The 16161-nt window shown below is 49.4% G+C and overlaps 1 protein-coding gene across 1 annotated transcript in view; it reads left to right on the top strand.

The window, feature by feature from the left end:
• The window catches only part of pde2a (phosphodiesterase 2A), a 284382-nt gene that overhangs the window by 189305 nt on the left and 78916 nt on the right, over positions 1–16161 (top strand). The window contains 5 exon segments of the mRNA XM_078222653.1: positions 563–626; positions 2971–3049; positions 4357–4534; positions 10480–10592; positions 14447–14524. Of these exon segments, the coding sequence (XP_078078779.1) occupies positions 563–626; positions 2971–3049; positions 4357–4534; positions 10480–10592; positions 14447–14524 (512 nt within the window).

Raw genomic sequence — 16161 nt, 5'->3', positions numbered from 1 at the left:
GCTGGGATTCTCCCACCTCGCCCGCGGCTGGGATTCTCCCACCTCGCCCGCGGCTGGGATTCTCCAATCTCGCCCGCGGCTGGGATTCTCCGACCTCGCCCATGGCTGGGATTCTCCCACCTCGCCCATGGCTGGGATTCTCCCACCTCGCCCGCGGCTGGGATTCTCCGACCTCGCCCATGGCTGGGATTCTCCCACCTCGCCCGCGGCTGAGATTCTCCAATCTCGCCCGCGGCTGGGATTCTCCCACCTCGCCCGTGGCTGGGATTCTCCAATCTCGCCCGCGGCTGGGATTCTCCCACCTCGCCCGCAGCTGGGATTCTCCAATCTCGCCCATGGCTGGGATTCTCCGGTCTTCGCTGCGGTGAAGGGAATTTTGTCTGAGCGCCAAATTGTCCTTTCTCGCTGGCAGCGGTGACGGGGCAAGCGAGACCGGAGAATCCCGACCCAGGTGTCTGCATAACCGTTCCGGAGCTTCGGAATGTGAGACAATGAAGTGGGAAGTGTTTCCTTTTGACAAGTTTGTTAGAGTTCCTCATACCTTTCTGTTCACCTTTTGCAGATAATGTTTCAGTCCTGTTGCAAGAAATCATCCAAGAAGCACGTAACCTTACCAACGCAGAGAGGTGAGTCTAACAAGCGAGGAAATGGGGGGGGGGTGCTCTGCTATTGCAATGCTGGGGTGTCAGTGTGACATTGTGGGGAGCACCCTCCCCTCTCTGGAGCACGGGGTTTGTGAGTTCCAGGCAAACCCCAGAAACTTGAGCCCGTACTGGAGGCCCAGAGAGAGTAGCGACAAAGTGCCACTCCTCGTGTGAGATATTAAACTGAGGCCTTGTCCACCCTTTGTCAATTTCTGTGCCTCAGGATCTTTCCAGGATCATTGGCAGAGCTGCTCGGTATATCCTAGTTAGCAGCTCAGGTGGACATATCCCACCATGCTATTTTGAGGTTTTGAATACTGGAGTAGGGATGTTTTGCTACAATTGTATAGGGCGTTGGTGAGGCCACAACAGGAGTATTGTGTGCAGTTTTGGTGTCCTTATCTGAGGAAGGATGTCCTTGCTATAGAGGGAGTACAGGGAAGGTTTACCAGGCTGATTCCTGGGATGGCAGGTCTGTCATATGAGGAGAGATTAGGATCAGTTAGTATTATATTCACTGGAGTTTAGAAGAGTGAGAGGGAATATAATAGAAACTAATAAAATTCTAACAGGGTTAGACAGGGTAGATTCAGAAAGAATGTTCCTGATGATGGGGGAGTCCAGAACTAGGCGTCATAGTTTGAGGATAAGGGGTAAACTTTTTAGAACTGAGGTGAGGAGAAATTTCTTCACCCAGAGGGTGGTGAATGTGTGGGATTCATTACCACAGAAATTAGTTGAGGCCAAAACATTGTGTGATTTCAAGAAGAAAACCGTTGTGCTTTAAACTGTCCATTTAATTCCAAAATGAAAATGAGTTGGGCTCTCAAGGATATTTAATGACCATCTCGACTTGGATACAAGTCCCATGTGATTCACACTGCCATGAGGAAGGAAGCAGAGGAAGCCATTGGGAAGATCAGGCCACAGGCTTTCCTGGAATATCCCTGAATGTCACAGATAGTGTTTGGAATGTGCCTGGATCTGGGAAAGAGGGAGCAGTTGGAGTTCAGTAAAAGTCTCCATGTTTCACTGTGCATTGATGAGGGGAGGTGCTGGTGCTTGCATCTAAAAAAACAATGCATTAATGGGGACATAAAACAAGGCTGGAAGAGTTGCCTAGCTTGGACCAGAGAGAAAACCTCCAGGTGATGAAAACCTCACTGTGAAAGGCAGTTCTAAGATTACAAGTTACCAAGCTGAGAAAAGAAAATAATAGGAATAATCTAAAAAAAATCACTTTGGATTGATTCTTGGAAAATTGACAGGCTAAGTTTTTATAGACCGTGGATGCGGTGGACCATTTATATTGGTGATTACTTCGCCAGGGCCCTAATATTCTGCCAGGTGGCCGATGTCTATAACAGGCAATATAAAGTGTATCTGTACGTGTACCTATCTGCGGGTACCTGAAATATGTTTATTCAGTTGGGCTAAGAATAAGAAATGGTCAGTGTTGAGAGGAGGGGGGTTGGTGTTCCATTTCGTGCATTAAAGCATAAGTTGCCCGACAAAGTTACTGTTTAGTTTCTAGTGTTTTAGTCATTTGTTACAGGAGACGTCTTAAAATGTGAACTCTTGATGTATCATTCCTTCAGCTCCAAGTTCGAATTTCTTTTTAAAAGTCATTGGCCTCTCTGGAGATTCTCCTTAATGACCTAGATCTTTGGCCAAGCTTTCGATCACCACTCTTAATGTCTCCTTCTGTGAGTCAGTGACAAATTATTTTGTCTGATAATGTTGCTATGAAGCACCTTGTGATTTCTTACTACATGAAGGGTAAAAGCAAGTTGTTATTGTCGAAGACTCACCATCAGGGACCCCTGTTAAAGAGAGAGTCTCTCCGTCAGGGACCCCTGTAAAAGAGAGAGTCTCTCCATCAATGAACCCTGTTAAAGAGTGAGTTTGTCTGTCAGGAACCCTGTTAAAGGGGGAGTATCTCCATCAGGAACCCTGTAAAAGGGGGAGTATCTCTGTCAGGGAACCCTGTTAAAGGGGGAGTATCTCTGTCAGGGAACCCTGTTAAAGGGGGGGTATCTCTGTCAGGGAACCCTGTTAAAGGGGGAGTATCTCCATCAGGAACCCTGTAAAAGGGGGAGTATCTCTGTCAGGGAACCCTGTTAAAGGGGGAGTATCTCTGTCAGGGAACCCTGTTAAAGGGGGAGTGTCTCTGTCAGGGACCCCTATTAAAGAGGAAGTCTCTCCATCAATGACCCCAATTAAAGAGAGAGTCTCCTTTTGCTTTGTATATTTGAGTCTGTACTAGATTATAAATATGTCCTCTCTCTCTCTCTCTTTCTCTCTTCCTTCCCATTTCTGGTTTCAGCTGTTCTGTGTTTCTTTTGGAGCGGAACAATAAGGAACTGGTCGCGAAGGTGTTCGACGGGGGATTTGTAGCTGACGAGGTGAGGCTCTGATTGTCGAAGGCTGAGGTTCCAGCCACCCACTGGCCATTGGTGAGGCCGCGGGGGGGTGGGTGGGAGGTGATGAGGCAGCGGGAAGGGTCTCCGTTAAAGTGTTAAACCCAGGCCAGGTACAAGGTTGTTCCCATGATAATGTGACAGATAAATGGAGTGATACTGGGTGGGTCCATGACAATGACCCCTGACCCCTGGAGTTATTGGGTGAGAATCCCCGAGTTAAAATGACAGTGTGGCCCCTCAAGGTTGAAGTTATAATCAGATCATTGGGGGCTGAGATGAGGAGAACTTGCTTCACTCAGAGGGTTGTGAATCTTTGGAATTCTCGACCAGAGGGTTGTGGGTACTCCATCGCTGAATATGTTTGAGGCTGGGACAGACAGATTTTCGGTCTCTCGGGAATGAAGGGATATGGGGAGCGAGCGGGAAAGTGGAGTTGAAACCCAAGATCAGCCATGATCGTATTGAATGGTGGAATGGGCTCGATGGGCCGAATGGTCTACTCCTGCTCCTATTCCTTATGTCATTGTGCTCTTTCCCTCCATCTCTCCTTCCTTCCTGTCTCTCTCCCATTCTCTCTCCCTCCTTCTCTTTCCACCTCCTTCCCTCCTTATCCCCAGCTCTTAACCTCCCTCCCTTCCTCCCTTTCCCACCCTCTCTTCCTTCCCCCTCCAGCTCTCACTCACTCTCTCCCTCCCTCCCTCCTTATCTCCAGCTCTTAACCTTCCTCCCTCCCTCCATGTCTCCCTCTTTCCCTCCCTCCCTCTCTTCCTTCCTCTCTCCCTCTCTCCCTCCCTCTCTTACTCCCTCGCTTACTCTTTCTCTTCCTCCCTCTCTTACTCCCTCTCTCCCTCCCTCCCTCCCTCCCTCCCTCCCTCTCTTTCTCGCTCCCTCTCTTCCCCCATCTCTCCCTCTTTCTCTCCCTTCCTCCCTGCCTCCCTCCCTCTCTTCCTCCCTCCCTCCCTCCGCCTCCCTCCCTCCCCCCTCCCTCCCCCTCCCTCCCTCTCCCTCCCTCCCTCTTTCTCCCTCCCTCCCTACCCCTCTCCCCCCTCTCTTCATCTCTCCCTCCCTCCCTCCCTCCCTCCCTCCCTCCCTCTCTCTCCCTCCCTCCTTCCCTCTCTACCCCTCCCCTCTCCCTCCCTCCCTCCTTCTCTCTCCCTCCCTCCCTCCCTCCCTCCCTCTCTCTCCCTCCCTCTCTACCCCTCCCCTCTCCCTCCCTCCCTCTCTCCCTCCCTCTCTCCCTCCCGTCATGGTGTCAGTGTAATGAGCATTCACTCCCTGTGCCTCTCTAGTCCGCTGAGTTCCGGATGCCAGCTGACCAGGGCATCGCTGGCTACGTGGCCACAACGGGTGAGATCCTCAACATCAAAGACGCCTACTCTCACCCGCTATTCTACCGGGGGATGGACGACAGCACCGGCTTCCGGACCAGGAACATCCTGTGCTTCCCCATCATTAATGACAGCAACCGTGAGTACAGAGCAAGATCCCGCCAATGCTCCATCTCCCAATGCTCGAGAGAGGTCTCAGGATAGAGGGACAGATCAGTCCCTGCCACAGGAAGGGGTAAAGAATTGGAAGATTGGGTGTGTAATGTTCTTTTCCGCAGTCGGAGAGATATGAATAGCAGCGAATTATGGCTTTTTCAACAGGGACAGAGAGTGTGATGTTACCCCTGAGTTACCCTCTGCTGGTGTATTGTCTCCAAGAAGATTGTGTCAGGGCCAGAAACACAGCGGTAACCTGTGCACAGGCCAGAAACTCCAAGGTGTTTTATGAAGATAGCCTGGACCCTGAGTTTAAACATTTGAATTTGGCATTGATTTGATTTGATTTATTATTGTCACATGTATTAACATACAGTGAAAAGTATTGTTTCTTGCGCGCTATACAGACAAAGCATACCGTTCATAGAGAAGGAAAGGAGAGAGAGTGCAGAATGTAGTGTTTCAGTCATAGCTAGGGTGTAGAGAAAGATCAACTTAATTCAAGGTCGGTCCATTCAAAGGTCTGACAGCAGCAGGGAAGAAGCTGTTCTTGAGTCGGTTGGTACGTGACCTTGTATCTTTTTCCCAACGGAAGAAGGTGGAAGAGAGAATGTCCGGGGTGCGTGGGGTCCTTAATTATGCTGGCTGCTTTTCCCGAGGCAGCAGGAAGTGTAGACAGAGCCAATGGATGGGAGGCTGGTTTGAGTGATGGATTGAGCTACGTTCACGGCCTTTTGTAGTTCCTTGCGGTCTTGGGCAGAGCAGGAGCCATACCAAGCTGTGATACAACCAGAAAGAATGCTTTCTATGGTGCATCTGTAAAAGTTGGTGAGAGTCATAGCGGACGTGCCAAATTTCCTTAGTCTTCTGAGAAAGTAGAAGCGTTGGTGGGCTTTTATAACTATAGTGTCTGCATGGGGGCACCAGGACAGGTTGCTGGTGATCTGGACAGCCAAAACCTTGAAGCTCTCGAACCTTTCTACTTCATCCCCATTGATGAAGACAGGGGCATGTTCTCCATTATGCTTCCTGAAGGTGTTTCACTCCAGGTATGATTTAAATGTCCCACCAGGAATCTTTTATCAAACAAAGTTCATTTGAGAACACAGCTAAATTATAATAAAAAGATTTAGCAAAACCTTTACCACTTACAAGAATTATACATAACACAGTATAAACCTTAACAGCTGGCTATCTATGATGTTCCAAGTCAATCATCACGCCACAAACATTCACCCCTTTCTAGACTTGGCACAGAAAGCAAGTATGCTCACGTGATGCTGGCTTTTGCAGCTTTATCCTAACCCTAACCCTAACCAGCTGCTGTGAATTGGTCCTTTGAATGTTGGATTAAAACTGAGGCGCCCCAGTCCCAGAAGTCTCAGCATGCCCCTATAGAGAGAGAGACAGAAGGACACTGCCTTCTTCCACTAGCTTCTCATAGCAACTCAAACCAAAACCAAAACCTTGGGCTTTACTGTCCCCAGGCAACAGCTGGCCTGGTCAATCATGCTCCACCCAGCAATTCCAAAAGACCATAAAACCCCAATTAAAAATAAACACCATGTCCATTATATTGCTTCAGTAACAATTAGAGGACACCGGTTACAGACATCATGGCACCAATAAAATGCTTGGACCGGCTTGAAACACCTTCAAAGAAACATGATTAAAATACATTTCTTAAAGGCACAGAACCGTCACAGGCCACAATTATTCACATTACATATTAAGGACTTGGGTAATGGCGTAGAAAGTCATACATCCAAATTTGCTGATCGCAAAGTTAGGCAACATTGTGGACAGTGCAGACGACAGCATAAAATTACAAAGGGATACTGATGGACTCGGTGAATGGGCAAAACTGTAGACGTCTTTCAATCTAAGTAAGTGTGAAGTTATTCATTTTGGATTGAAAAAGGACAGATCAGAATAACATTGGTGCCACACAAATGCCAGGCAATGACCATCACCAATAAGAGACACTCTAACCACCGCCTCTTAACATTCAATGGTGTAACCATCACTGAATCCCCCACTGTCAACATCCTTGGGGTTACCATTGACCAGAAACTCAACTGGACTCACCACATAAACACAGTGGCTACAAGAGCAGGTCAGAGGCTAGGAATACTGCAGCAAGTAACTCACCTCCTGACTCCCCAAAGCCTGTCCACCATCTACAAGGCACAAGTCAGGAGTGTGATGGAATACTCCCCACTTGCCTGGATGGGTGCAGCTCCAACAACACTCAAGAAGCTTGACACCATCCAGGACAAAGCGGCCCGCTTGATTGGCACCACATCTACAAATATGCACTCCCTCCACCACTGACGCTCAGTAGCAGCAGTGTGTACTATCTACAAGATGCACTGCAGCAATTCACCAAAGATCCTTAGACAGCACCTTCCAAACCCTTCCATCTAGAAGGACAAGAGCAGCAGAGACCTGGGAACACCACCACCTGCAAGTTCCCCTCCAAACCACTCACCATCCTGACTTGGAAATATATCGCTGTTCCTTCGCAGTCGCTGGGTCAAAATCCTGGAATTCTCTCCCTAACGGCATTGTGGGTCAACCCACAGAACATGGACTGCAGCGATTCAAGAAGGCAGCTCACCACCACCTTCTCAAGGGCAACTAGGGATGGGCAATAAATGCTGGCCAGCCAGCGACACCCATGTCCATTAATGAATAAAAAAAAGAGGACTTTCTAGATGGGATGAAGTTAAATACAGTGGGTGTTCACAGAGACTTGAGGTTCAGATGCTTTAAAATCTTTAAAATGCCACAAACAGATAGAGAAAATAATTGCGAAGGCTAATGAGACGCTGTCCTTTATATTGAGTGGACTGGAATATAAGGATGCAGAAGTTATGCTGCAGTGACACAAAACCCTGGTTAGACCCCACTGGAACCACTGTGCTAAGGTGCACCACACCTCAGGAAGGATATATTGGCCTTGGAGGTAGTGCAGAGTAGGTTTACAAGAATGATACTTGGACTTCATGGGTTAAGTTTTTAAAGTTTTTTTTAAAGTTTATTTATTATTGTCACAAGTAAGGCTTACATTAACACTGCAATGAAGTTACTGTGAAATTCCCCCAGTCGCCACACTCTGACACCTATTCGAGTCAACGCACCCTAACCAGCACGTCTTTCAGGCTGTGGGAGGAAAGCGGAGCACCCGGAGGAAACCCACGCAGACACGGGGAGAACGTGCAGACTCCGCACAGACAGTGACCCAAGCTGGGATTCGAACCTGGGTCCCTGGCGCTGTGAGGCAGCAGTGCTAACCACTGTGCCACCGTGCCACCGTTATGAGGAGAGATTATGCAAATTAGTTGGAGGGAAGCAACCTGGCACAGCAGGGAAGAAGTTGTTCTTGAGTCGGTTGGTACGTGATCTCAGATTTTTGTATCTTTTTCCCGATGGAAGAAGGTGGAAGAGAGAATGTCCGGGATGCGTGGGGTCCTTAATTATGCTGGCTGCTTTGCCGAGGCAGCAGGAAGTGTAGACAGAGTCAATGGATGGGAGGCTGGTTTGAGTGATGGACTGGGCTTCATTCACAACTCTTTCTTGTGGTCTTGGGCAGAGCAGGAGCCAGACCAAGCTGTGATACAACCAGAAAGAATGCTTTTCAAGGTGCATCTGTAAACGTTGGTGAGAGTCGTAGCGGGCATTCCAAATTTCCTTAGTCTCCTGAGAAAGTTGAGGTTGTTGGTGGGGCTTCCTTAACTGTAGTGTGGATAGTGAGGTTCACTGTCAGAAGTTTGTGGGTTCCAGCCCATAATCTGGATCCAGACGGACATGCTCAGTGCAGGATCTTTTGCTTCATTCCTCAGATGGGAGTGTCATTTGTATTTGTGGCACTCATTGCCCGTTGAGAAGGTGATGGTGAGCTGCCTTTTGAACTGCTGCAGTCCAGGTGGTGTAGGTACACTCATATTGCAGTTAGAGAGGGTGTTCCAGAATTTTGACCCAGCAACAGTGAATGAACCACGATATATTTCTAAATTGGGATGGTGAGTGGCTTGGAGGGGAACTTGCAGATGGTGGTGTTCCCCATGTGTCTGTTACCCTTGCCCTTCAAGATGGCAGTGGTTGTGGGTTGCTGGCTGCTTTTCCGAGGCAGCGGGAAGTGTAGACAGAGTCAATGGATGGGAGGCTGGTTTGTGTGATGGACTGGGCTTCGTTCACGACCCTTTGTAGTTTCTTGTGGTCTTGGGCAGAGCACGTTTGTATCCACTGGAGTTTAGAAGAATAAGAAACAACTTGAGGAAATTCTTTAAGATCCCGAGGGGTATTGACAGGGTGGATGTGGAGTGGATGTTTCCCCTTGTGGGAGAATCTAGAACTCGGGGGGGGTCACTGTTTAAAAATAAGGTGTCGCTCAATAAGACGGAGATGAGGAGAATTTCTTTCTCTCTGAGGGTAGTGAGTCTCTGAAATTCTCCTCCTCAAAAGGCAGCGGAAGCAGAGACTTTACAGTCTCGCTTGAGTGAGACTGGCAATTCCCACCCCAGGTCAATGGACATTTCCATTGTCCGTCCCGCGCTTGCCCCGATGCCGGGCGGGGCGATAGAATTCCGGTGAGAGCCTTTGAACATTTTGAAGGCAGAAATTGATATGTGGGGTTGAGGTTACAATCAGATCAGGCATGACCTTATTGAATGGGGGAGTAGGTTGGAGGGGCCCAGTGGCCTACTCCTGCTCCTATTTCCTATGTTGGTGTTTATGTTTGTAAGCGATCCTGTTGCACTGCTTTGAAGAGGAAGCGAAGTTCACCCGAGTGTCCCAAAGCAGATCGACCAATGGATGTGAAACTTGCCACAGCTACTTCGAAGGAGAGCTGGGAGTTCACCCCTGGGTGCCGTGGACAATATTTATCCCGCAATCAACATCACACAAGAACAAATAAGGTGGCCATTGCTGTTTATGGGAGCTTGCTGTGCACAAACTAGAGTCATAAAGTCATACAGCACTGAAAAGGATCTTCGGCCCATCAAGTCTGACAATAACTAAAGTCGCACTAATCCCATTTTCCTGCACTTGTCCCATATCCTTGAATGTTATGATATTTCATCCAAATATTTTTAAAGGTTGTGAGGTTTCCAGCCTCCACTACCTTTCCAGGCAGCGCGTCCCAGATCCCCACCACCCTCTGAGTGACTTTTTTTCTCAAATCCCCTCTGAATCTCCAGTCCCTCACCCCAAAACTATGCCCCCCTCGTGACTGACCCCAAGGGGAACAGCTTTTATTTATTCATTCGTAGGATATGGGTGTCGCTGGTTGGCCAGCATTTATTGCCCATCCCTAGTTGCCCGAGGGCAGTTGAGAGTCAACCACATTGCTGTGGCTCTGGAGTCACATGTAGGCCAGACCGGGTAAGGACGGCAGATTTCCTTCCCTAAAGGACATTAGTGAACCAGATGGATTTTTCCAACAATGGTTTCATGGTCATCAGTAGATTCTTAATTCCAGATTTCTTTTTTGAATTCAAATTCCACCATCTGCCGTGGCAGGATTCGAACCTAGGTGCCCAGAACATTAGCTGGGTTTCTGGGTTAATAGTCTAGTGATAATACCACTAGACCATCATCTCCGCTAATAGGTGCTCCCTCCTCACCCTGTCCATACCTCTCATAATCTTATACACCTCAATCATCCTTCTCTGCTCTAGAGAAAACAACTCAAGCCTATTCAGTCTCTCCTTGTAGCTCAAATGCTCCGTCCCAGGCAACATCCTGGTGAATCTCCTCTGTCCCTATCGTTTTTCTAAGTATTACAATATTACACCGATTCGGAGCTGATGGATGCCAGGGTCAGCTTGCGAAGGAATGGGGTGATTTTTGATAGTCAGCATGTCCCAAGCCCGAGTTGTGCTCCCATTCACATTGCAATTTCTCTCTGCTGTTTTCCCACAGAGATTGTCGGAGTGGCTGAATTGTGTAACAAGATCAACGGACCCTGGTTCACCAAGTTTGATGAAGATTTGGCTCTGGCTTTCTCCATCTACTGCGGCATCAGTATTTCCCATGTGAGTACCGCGGGTACTGAGGCCAACTCTGCCAGTGACACCCAAACCGGCCCTTACCGGCCCTTCACGCCACGCTCCCGCTGCAGCGAGTTCGGAGAATTTAGAGACACGCCAAATCTTCGTTCACTACAGCGAGATGGGAAAATTCCCGACTGCGTGAACAGTTGGAACATTCCGGTCCATTTGACCATCAATATTAAAAAACAGAATTAGCCAGAAAGGAGATTCAGGAGAGGAATGTGATATCATTCACATTCTGATATCGGATTGGGGAGTGGGATATCGGACTGGGCGAGTGGGATATTGGACTGGGCGAGTGGGATATTGGACTGGGGGAGTGGGATATCGAACTGGAGGAGTGGGATATCGGACTGGGGGAGTGGGATATCGGACTGGGGGAGTGGGATATCGAACTGGGGGAGTGGGATATCGAACTGGGAGAGTGGGATATCGGACTGGGGGAGTGGGATATCGGACTGGGGGAGTGGGATATCGGACTGGGGGAGTGGGATATTGAACTGGGGAAGGGGGATATCGAACTGGCGGAGTGGGATATCAGACTGGGGGAGTGGGATATTGAACTGGGGGAGGGGGATATCGAACTGGCGGAGTGGGATATCAGACTGGGAGAGTGGGATATTGGACTGGGGGAGTGGGATATCGGACTGGGCGAGTGGGATATTGGACTGGGGGAGTGGGATATCGAACTGGAGGAGTGGGATATCGGACTGAGGGAGTGGGATATCGGACTGGGGGAGTGGGATATCGAACTGGGAGAGTGGGATATCGGACTGGGGGAGTGGGATATCAAACTGGGGGAGTGGGATATCAGATTGGGGGAGTGGAATATCGAACTGGGGGAGTGGGATATCGGACTGGAGGAGTGGGATATCGGACTGGGGGAGTGGGATATCGGACTGGGGGAGTGGGATATCGGACTGGGGGAGTGGGATATTGAACTGGGGAAGGGGGATATCGAACTGGCGGAGTGGGATATCGGATTGGGGGACTGGGATATCGGACTGGGGGAGTGGGATATTGAACTGGGGGAGGGGGATATCGAACTGGCGGAGTGGGATATCAGACTGGGAGAGTGGGATATTGGACTGGGGGAGTGGAATATCGAACTGGGGGAGAGGGATATCGGACTGGGGGAGTGGGATATCGAACTGGGGGAGTGGGATATCAAACTGGGGGAGTGGGATATCAAACTGGGGGAGTGGGATATCAAACTGGGGGAGTGGGATATTGAACTGGGGGAGTGGGATATTGGATTGGAGGAGTGGGATATTGAACTGGGGGAGTGGGATATTGAACTGGGGGAGTCGGATATCGGATTGGGGGAGTGGGATATCGAACTAGGGGAATGGGATATCAGACTGGGAGAGTGGGATATCGAACTGGGGGAGTGGGATATCGGACTCAGGGAATGGGATATCGGACTGGGAGAGTGGGATATCGGATTGGGGAAGTGGGATATTGGATTGGGGGAGTGGGATATTGGATTGGGGAAATGGGATATTGAACTGGGGGAGTGGGATATTGGACTGGTGGAGTGGGATATCGAACTGGGAGAGTGGAGTATCGAACTGGGGGAGTGGGATATCCAAATTGGGGAGTGGGATATTGGACTGAGGTGTGGCATGTCGGACTGGGGAGTGGGATATCAGACTGGGAGAGTGGAATATCAGACTGGGAGAGTGGGATATCGGATTGGGGAAGTAGGATATCGGACTGGGGAGTGGGATATCGGTTTTGGAGAGTGGGATATCAGGCTGGGAGAGTGGAATATCGAACTGGGGGAGTGGAATATCGGATTGGGGGAGTGGGATATCGGATTGGGGGAGTGGGATATCAGACTGGGGGAGTGTGATATCGGACTGGGGGAGTTGGATATCGGACTGGGAAAGTGGGATATCATACTGGGAGAGTGGTATATCAGATTGGGGGAGTGGGATATCGATCTGGGGGAGTGGGATATCGATCTGGGGGAGTGGGATATCGAACTGGGGGAGTGGGATATTGGACTGGGGAAGTGTGATATCGGACTACTTTCCCAGTCTGATATCCCACTCTCCCCCAATCCAATATCCCATTCTCCCACTCCAATATCTTACTCTCCCAGTCTGATAACCCACTGCCCCCCTGGGCAATTGGCTCGAGTGTCTGGCAGTCTCTGTGTGCAGGGCAGCAGTGTGGAACAGTTTACAATCATCACCACTCCCCCCCCCCCCCCCCCCCCCCCCCCCCCGCCGCCCCGTTCCCCACCTCCCGGAACCTTCACTGCGGATCGAGATCCCCAACCCCTCGACGGCACGGCGGCGGCACGGGGCGGCACGGTAGCACAGTGGTTAGCACTGCTGCTTCACAGCTGGCCAACAGGGTCCTGGGTTCGATTCCCGGCTCGGGTCACTGTCTGTGTGGAGTTTGCACATTCTCCGCGTGTCTGTTTGGGTTTCCTCCGGGTGCTCCGGTTTCCTCCCACAGTCCAAAGATGTGCGGGTTAGGTTGATTGGCCAGGTTAAAAAAAAAAATTGCCCCTTAGAGTCCTGAGATGCGTAGGTTAGAGGGATTAGTGGGTAAATATGTGGGGGTAGGGCCTGGGTGGGATTGTGGTCGGTGCAGACTCAATGGGCCGAATGGCCTCCTTCTGCACTGTAGGGTTTCTATGATTTCTATGACTGTGATCAAAATGGAAAATACTGGATAAGCTCAGCTGGTCTGGAAGCTTCCATGGCGAGAGGAACAGAGTTAATGTTTCACACGGAGTCCCGCTGTCCACAATCGGACTTTGTGTGAATCTAAGAGCAGTGTCTCCCGTTCTGCAGCTCTGTCCCACACGTGACCCGGTACCAGTCCAACGAAAAACCATCGCCTGCGTGCAGTTAGCCAATCTTCATCCAGATGTGCAGTTCACACATTCTCCCCGTGTCTGCGTGGGTTTCCTCCGGGTGATCCAGTTTCCTCCCACAGTCTGAAAGCTGCACAGGTTAGGTGGATTGGTCATGGGAAATTGCCCCTTAATGTCCCAGGGTGTGTTGGTTAGATGGAGCAGCCGTGGTAAATGCATGGGGTTACGGGGATAGCGCCTGGGTAAGGTCGGGAGAGGTGATGGCCCAGTGGTATTATCGCTAGGATATTAATCCAGAAATTCAGCTAACGTCCTGGGGACCCGGGTTCGAATCCCGCTACGGCAGATGGTGGAATCTGAATTCAATAAAAATATCAGGAATTAAGAATCTATCCATGAAACCATTGTCAATTGTCGGAAAAACCCATCTGGTTCACTAATGTCCTTTTGGGGAAGGAAATCTGCTGTCCTTACCTGGTCTGGCCTACATGTGACTCCAGAGCCACTGCAATGTGGTTGACTCTCAACTAGGGTTGGGCAATAAATGTTGGCCAGCCAGCGACGCCCATGTCCCATGAATGGATAAAAAAAGCAGGTATTCTGTCAGCCAATGTAGACTCGATGGGCCGAATGGCCTCCTTCTGCACTGTCGGGATTCTATGGCTCGATGGTTCATTTCAAAATTGAAATTGCAAAAACACTTGAAAATGAAGCAGGAAATCGCAGGGCAATGGGGAAAAGAGCAGGGGAATGGGGACAAAACTGATGGCTTGTTCAAAGAGCTAGCATTTGGGCTGAATGGCCTCCTCAAGAGTAGTAAGTTTCTCAGATAGGACGATTACGCACAGGCGTTGGATGGGATGTGTTTAGGTGTGCTCAAAGAGACCAGAGTTGAACGGTGGGCAGAATAAACGAGGGAATAAACTGTGAATGTTTGATTGCATTTCTTTGGAATTAGCGAGAGGGCCATTGATTTCCTGTTCATTTCTTTCCCTCTACCCAGTCACTGCTGTACAAGAAAGTCAATGAAGCGCAGTACAGGAGTCACCTGGCCAATGAAATGATGATGTACCACATGAAGGTGAGCGTACTTCTGCGTATTTCTCTCTGTGTTTATCTCTTGAAGACAGTAAGAAGTCTCACAACACCAGGTTAAAGTCCAACAGGTTTATTTGGTAGCAAATACCATAAGCTTTCGGAGCGCTGCCCCTTCGTCAGATGGAGTGGATATCTGTTCTCCAACAGTGCACAGACACAGAAATCAAGTTACAAGAATACTAATTAGAATGCGAATCTCTACAGCCAGCCAGGTCTTAAAGGTACAGACAATGTGGGTGGAGGGAGCATTCAACACAGGTTAAAGAGATGTGTATTGTCTCCAAACAGAACAGCTAGTGAGATTACCATAGAACCATAGAACCATAGAAAATTACAGCTCAGATTGCCCCTTAGAGTCCTGGGATGCGTAGGTTAGAGGGATTAGTGGGTAAATATGTGGGGGTAGGGCCTGGGTGGGATTGTGGTCGGTGCAGACTCGATGGGCCGAATGGCCTCCTTCTGCACTGTAGGGTTTCTATGATTTCTTTTGGCCCTTCTTGTCTGTGCCGAACCATTTTATGCCTAGTCCCACTGACCTGCACTTGGACCATATCCCTCCACACCCCTCTCATCCATGAACCCGTCCAAGTTTTTCTTAAATGTTAAAAGTGACCCCGTATTTACCACTTTATCCGGCAGCTCATTCCACACTCCCATCACTCTCTGCGTGAAGAAGCCCCCCCTAATATTCCCTTTAAACTTTTCTCCTTTCACCCTTAACCCATGCCCTCTGGTTTTTTTCTCCCCTAGCCTCAGCGGAAAAAGCCTGCTTGCATTCACTCTATCTATACCCATCAAAATCTTATACACCTCTATCAAATCTCCCCTCAATCTTCTACGCTCCAGGGAATAAAGTCCCAACCTATTCAATCTCTCTCTATAACTCAGCTTCTCAAGTCCCGGCAACATCCTTGTGAACCTTCTCTGCACTCTTTCAATCTTATTGACATCCTTCCTGTAACTAGGTGACCAAAACTGTACACAATACTCCAAATTCGGCCTCACCAATGCCTTATATAACCTTACCATAACACTCCAACTTTTATACTCGATACTCCGATTTATAAAGGCCAATATACCAAAGGCACTCTTTACGACCCTATCCACCTGTGACGTCACTTTTAGGGAATTCTGTACCTGTATTCCCAGATCCCTCTGTTCAACTGCACTCTTCAGAGTCCTACCATTTACCCTGTACGTTCTACTTTGGTTTGTCCCTCCAAAGTGCAATATCTCACACTTGTCCGCGTTAAACTCCAAGATTCTGCAAGATCAGGGGGAAAGCTGTGGGGGTTACTGATAATGTGACATAAATCCAACATCCCGGTTTAGGCCGTCCTCATGTGTGCGGAACTTGGCTATCAGTTTCTGCTCAGCGACTCTGCGCTGTCGTGTGTCGTGAAGGCCGCCTTGGAGAACGCTTACCTGAAGATCCAAGGCTGAATGCCCGTGACTGCTGAAGTGCTCCCCCACAGGAAGTGAACAGTCTTGCCTGGTGATTGTCGAGCGGTGTTCATTCATCCGATGTCGTAGCGTCTGCATGGTTTCCCCAATGTACCATGCCTCGGGACATCCTTTCCTACAGCGTATCAGGTAGACAACGTTGGCCGAGTTGCAAGA

This window comes from Mustelus asterias, chromosome 10, assembly GCF_964213995.1.
Source record: "Mustelus asterias chromosome 10, sMusAst1.hap1.1, whole genome shotgun sequence".
In the NCBI taxonomy this organism is placed as follows: domain Eukaryota; kingdom Metazoa; phylum Chordata; class Chondrichthyes; order Carcharhiniformes; family Triakidae; genus Mustelus; species Mustelus asterias.
Note: the sequence above shows the minus strand (reverse complement) of the source record. Positions and strands in the feature narration are given on the sequence as shown.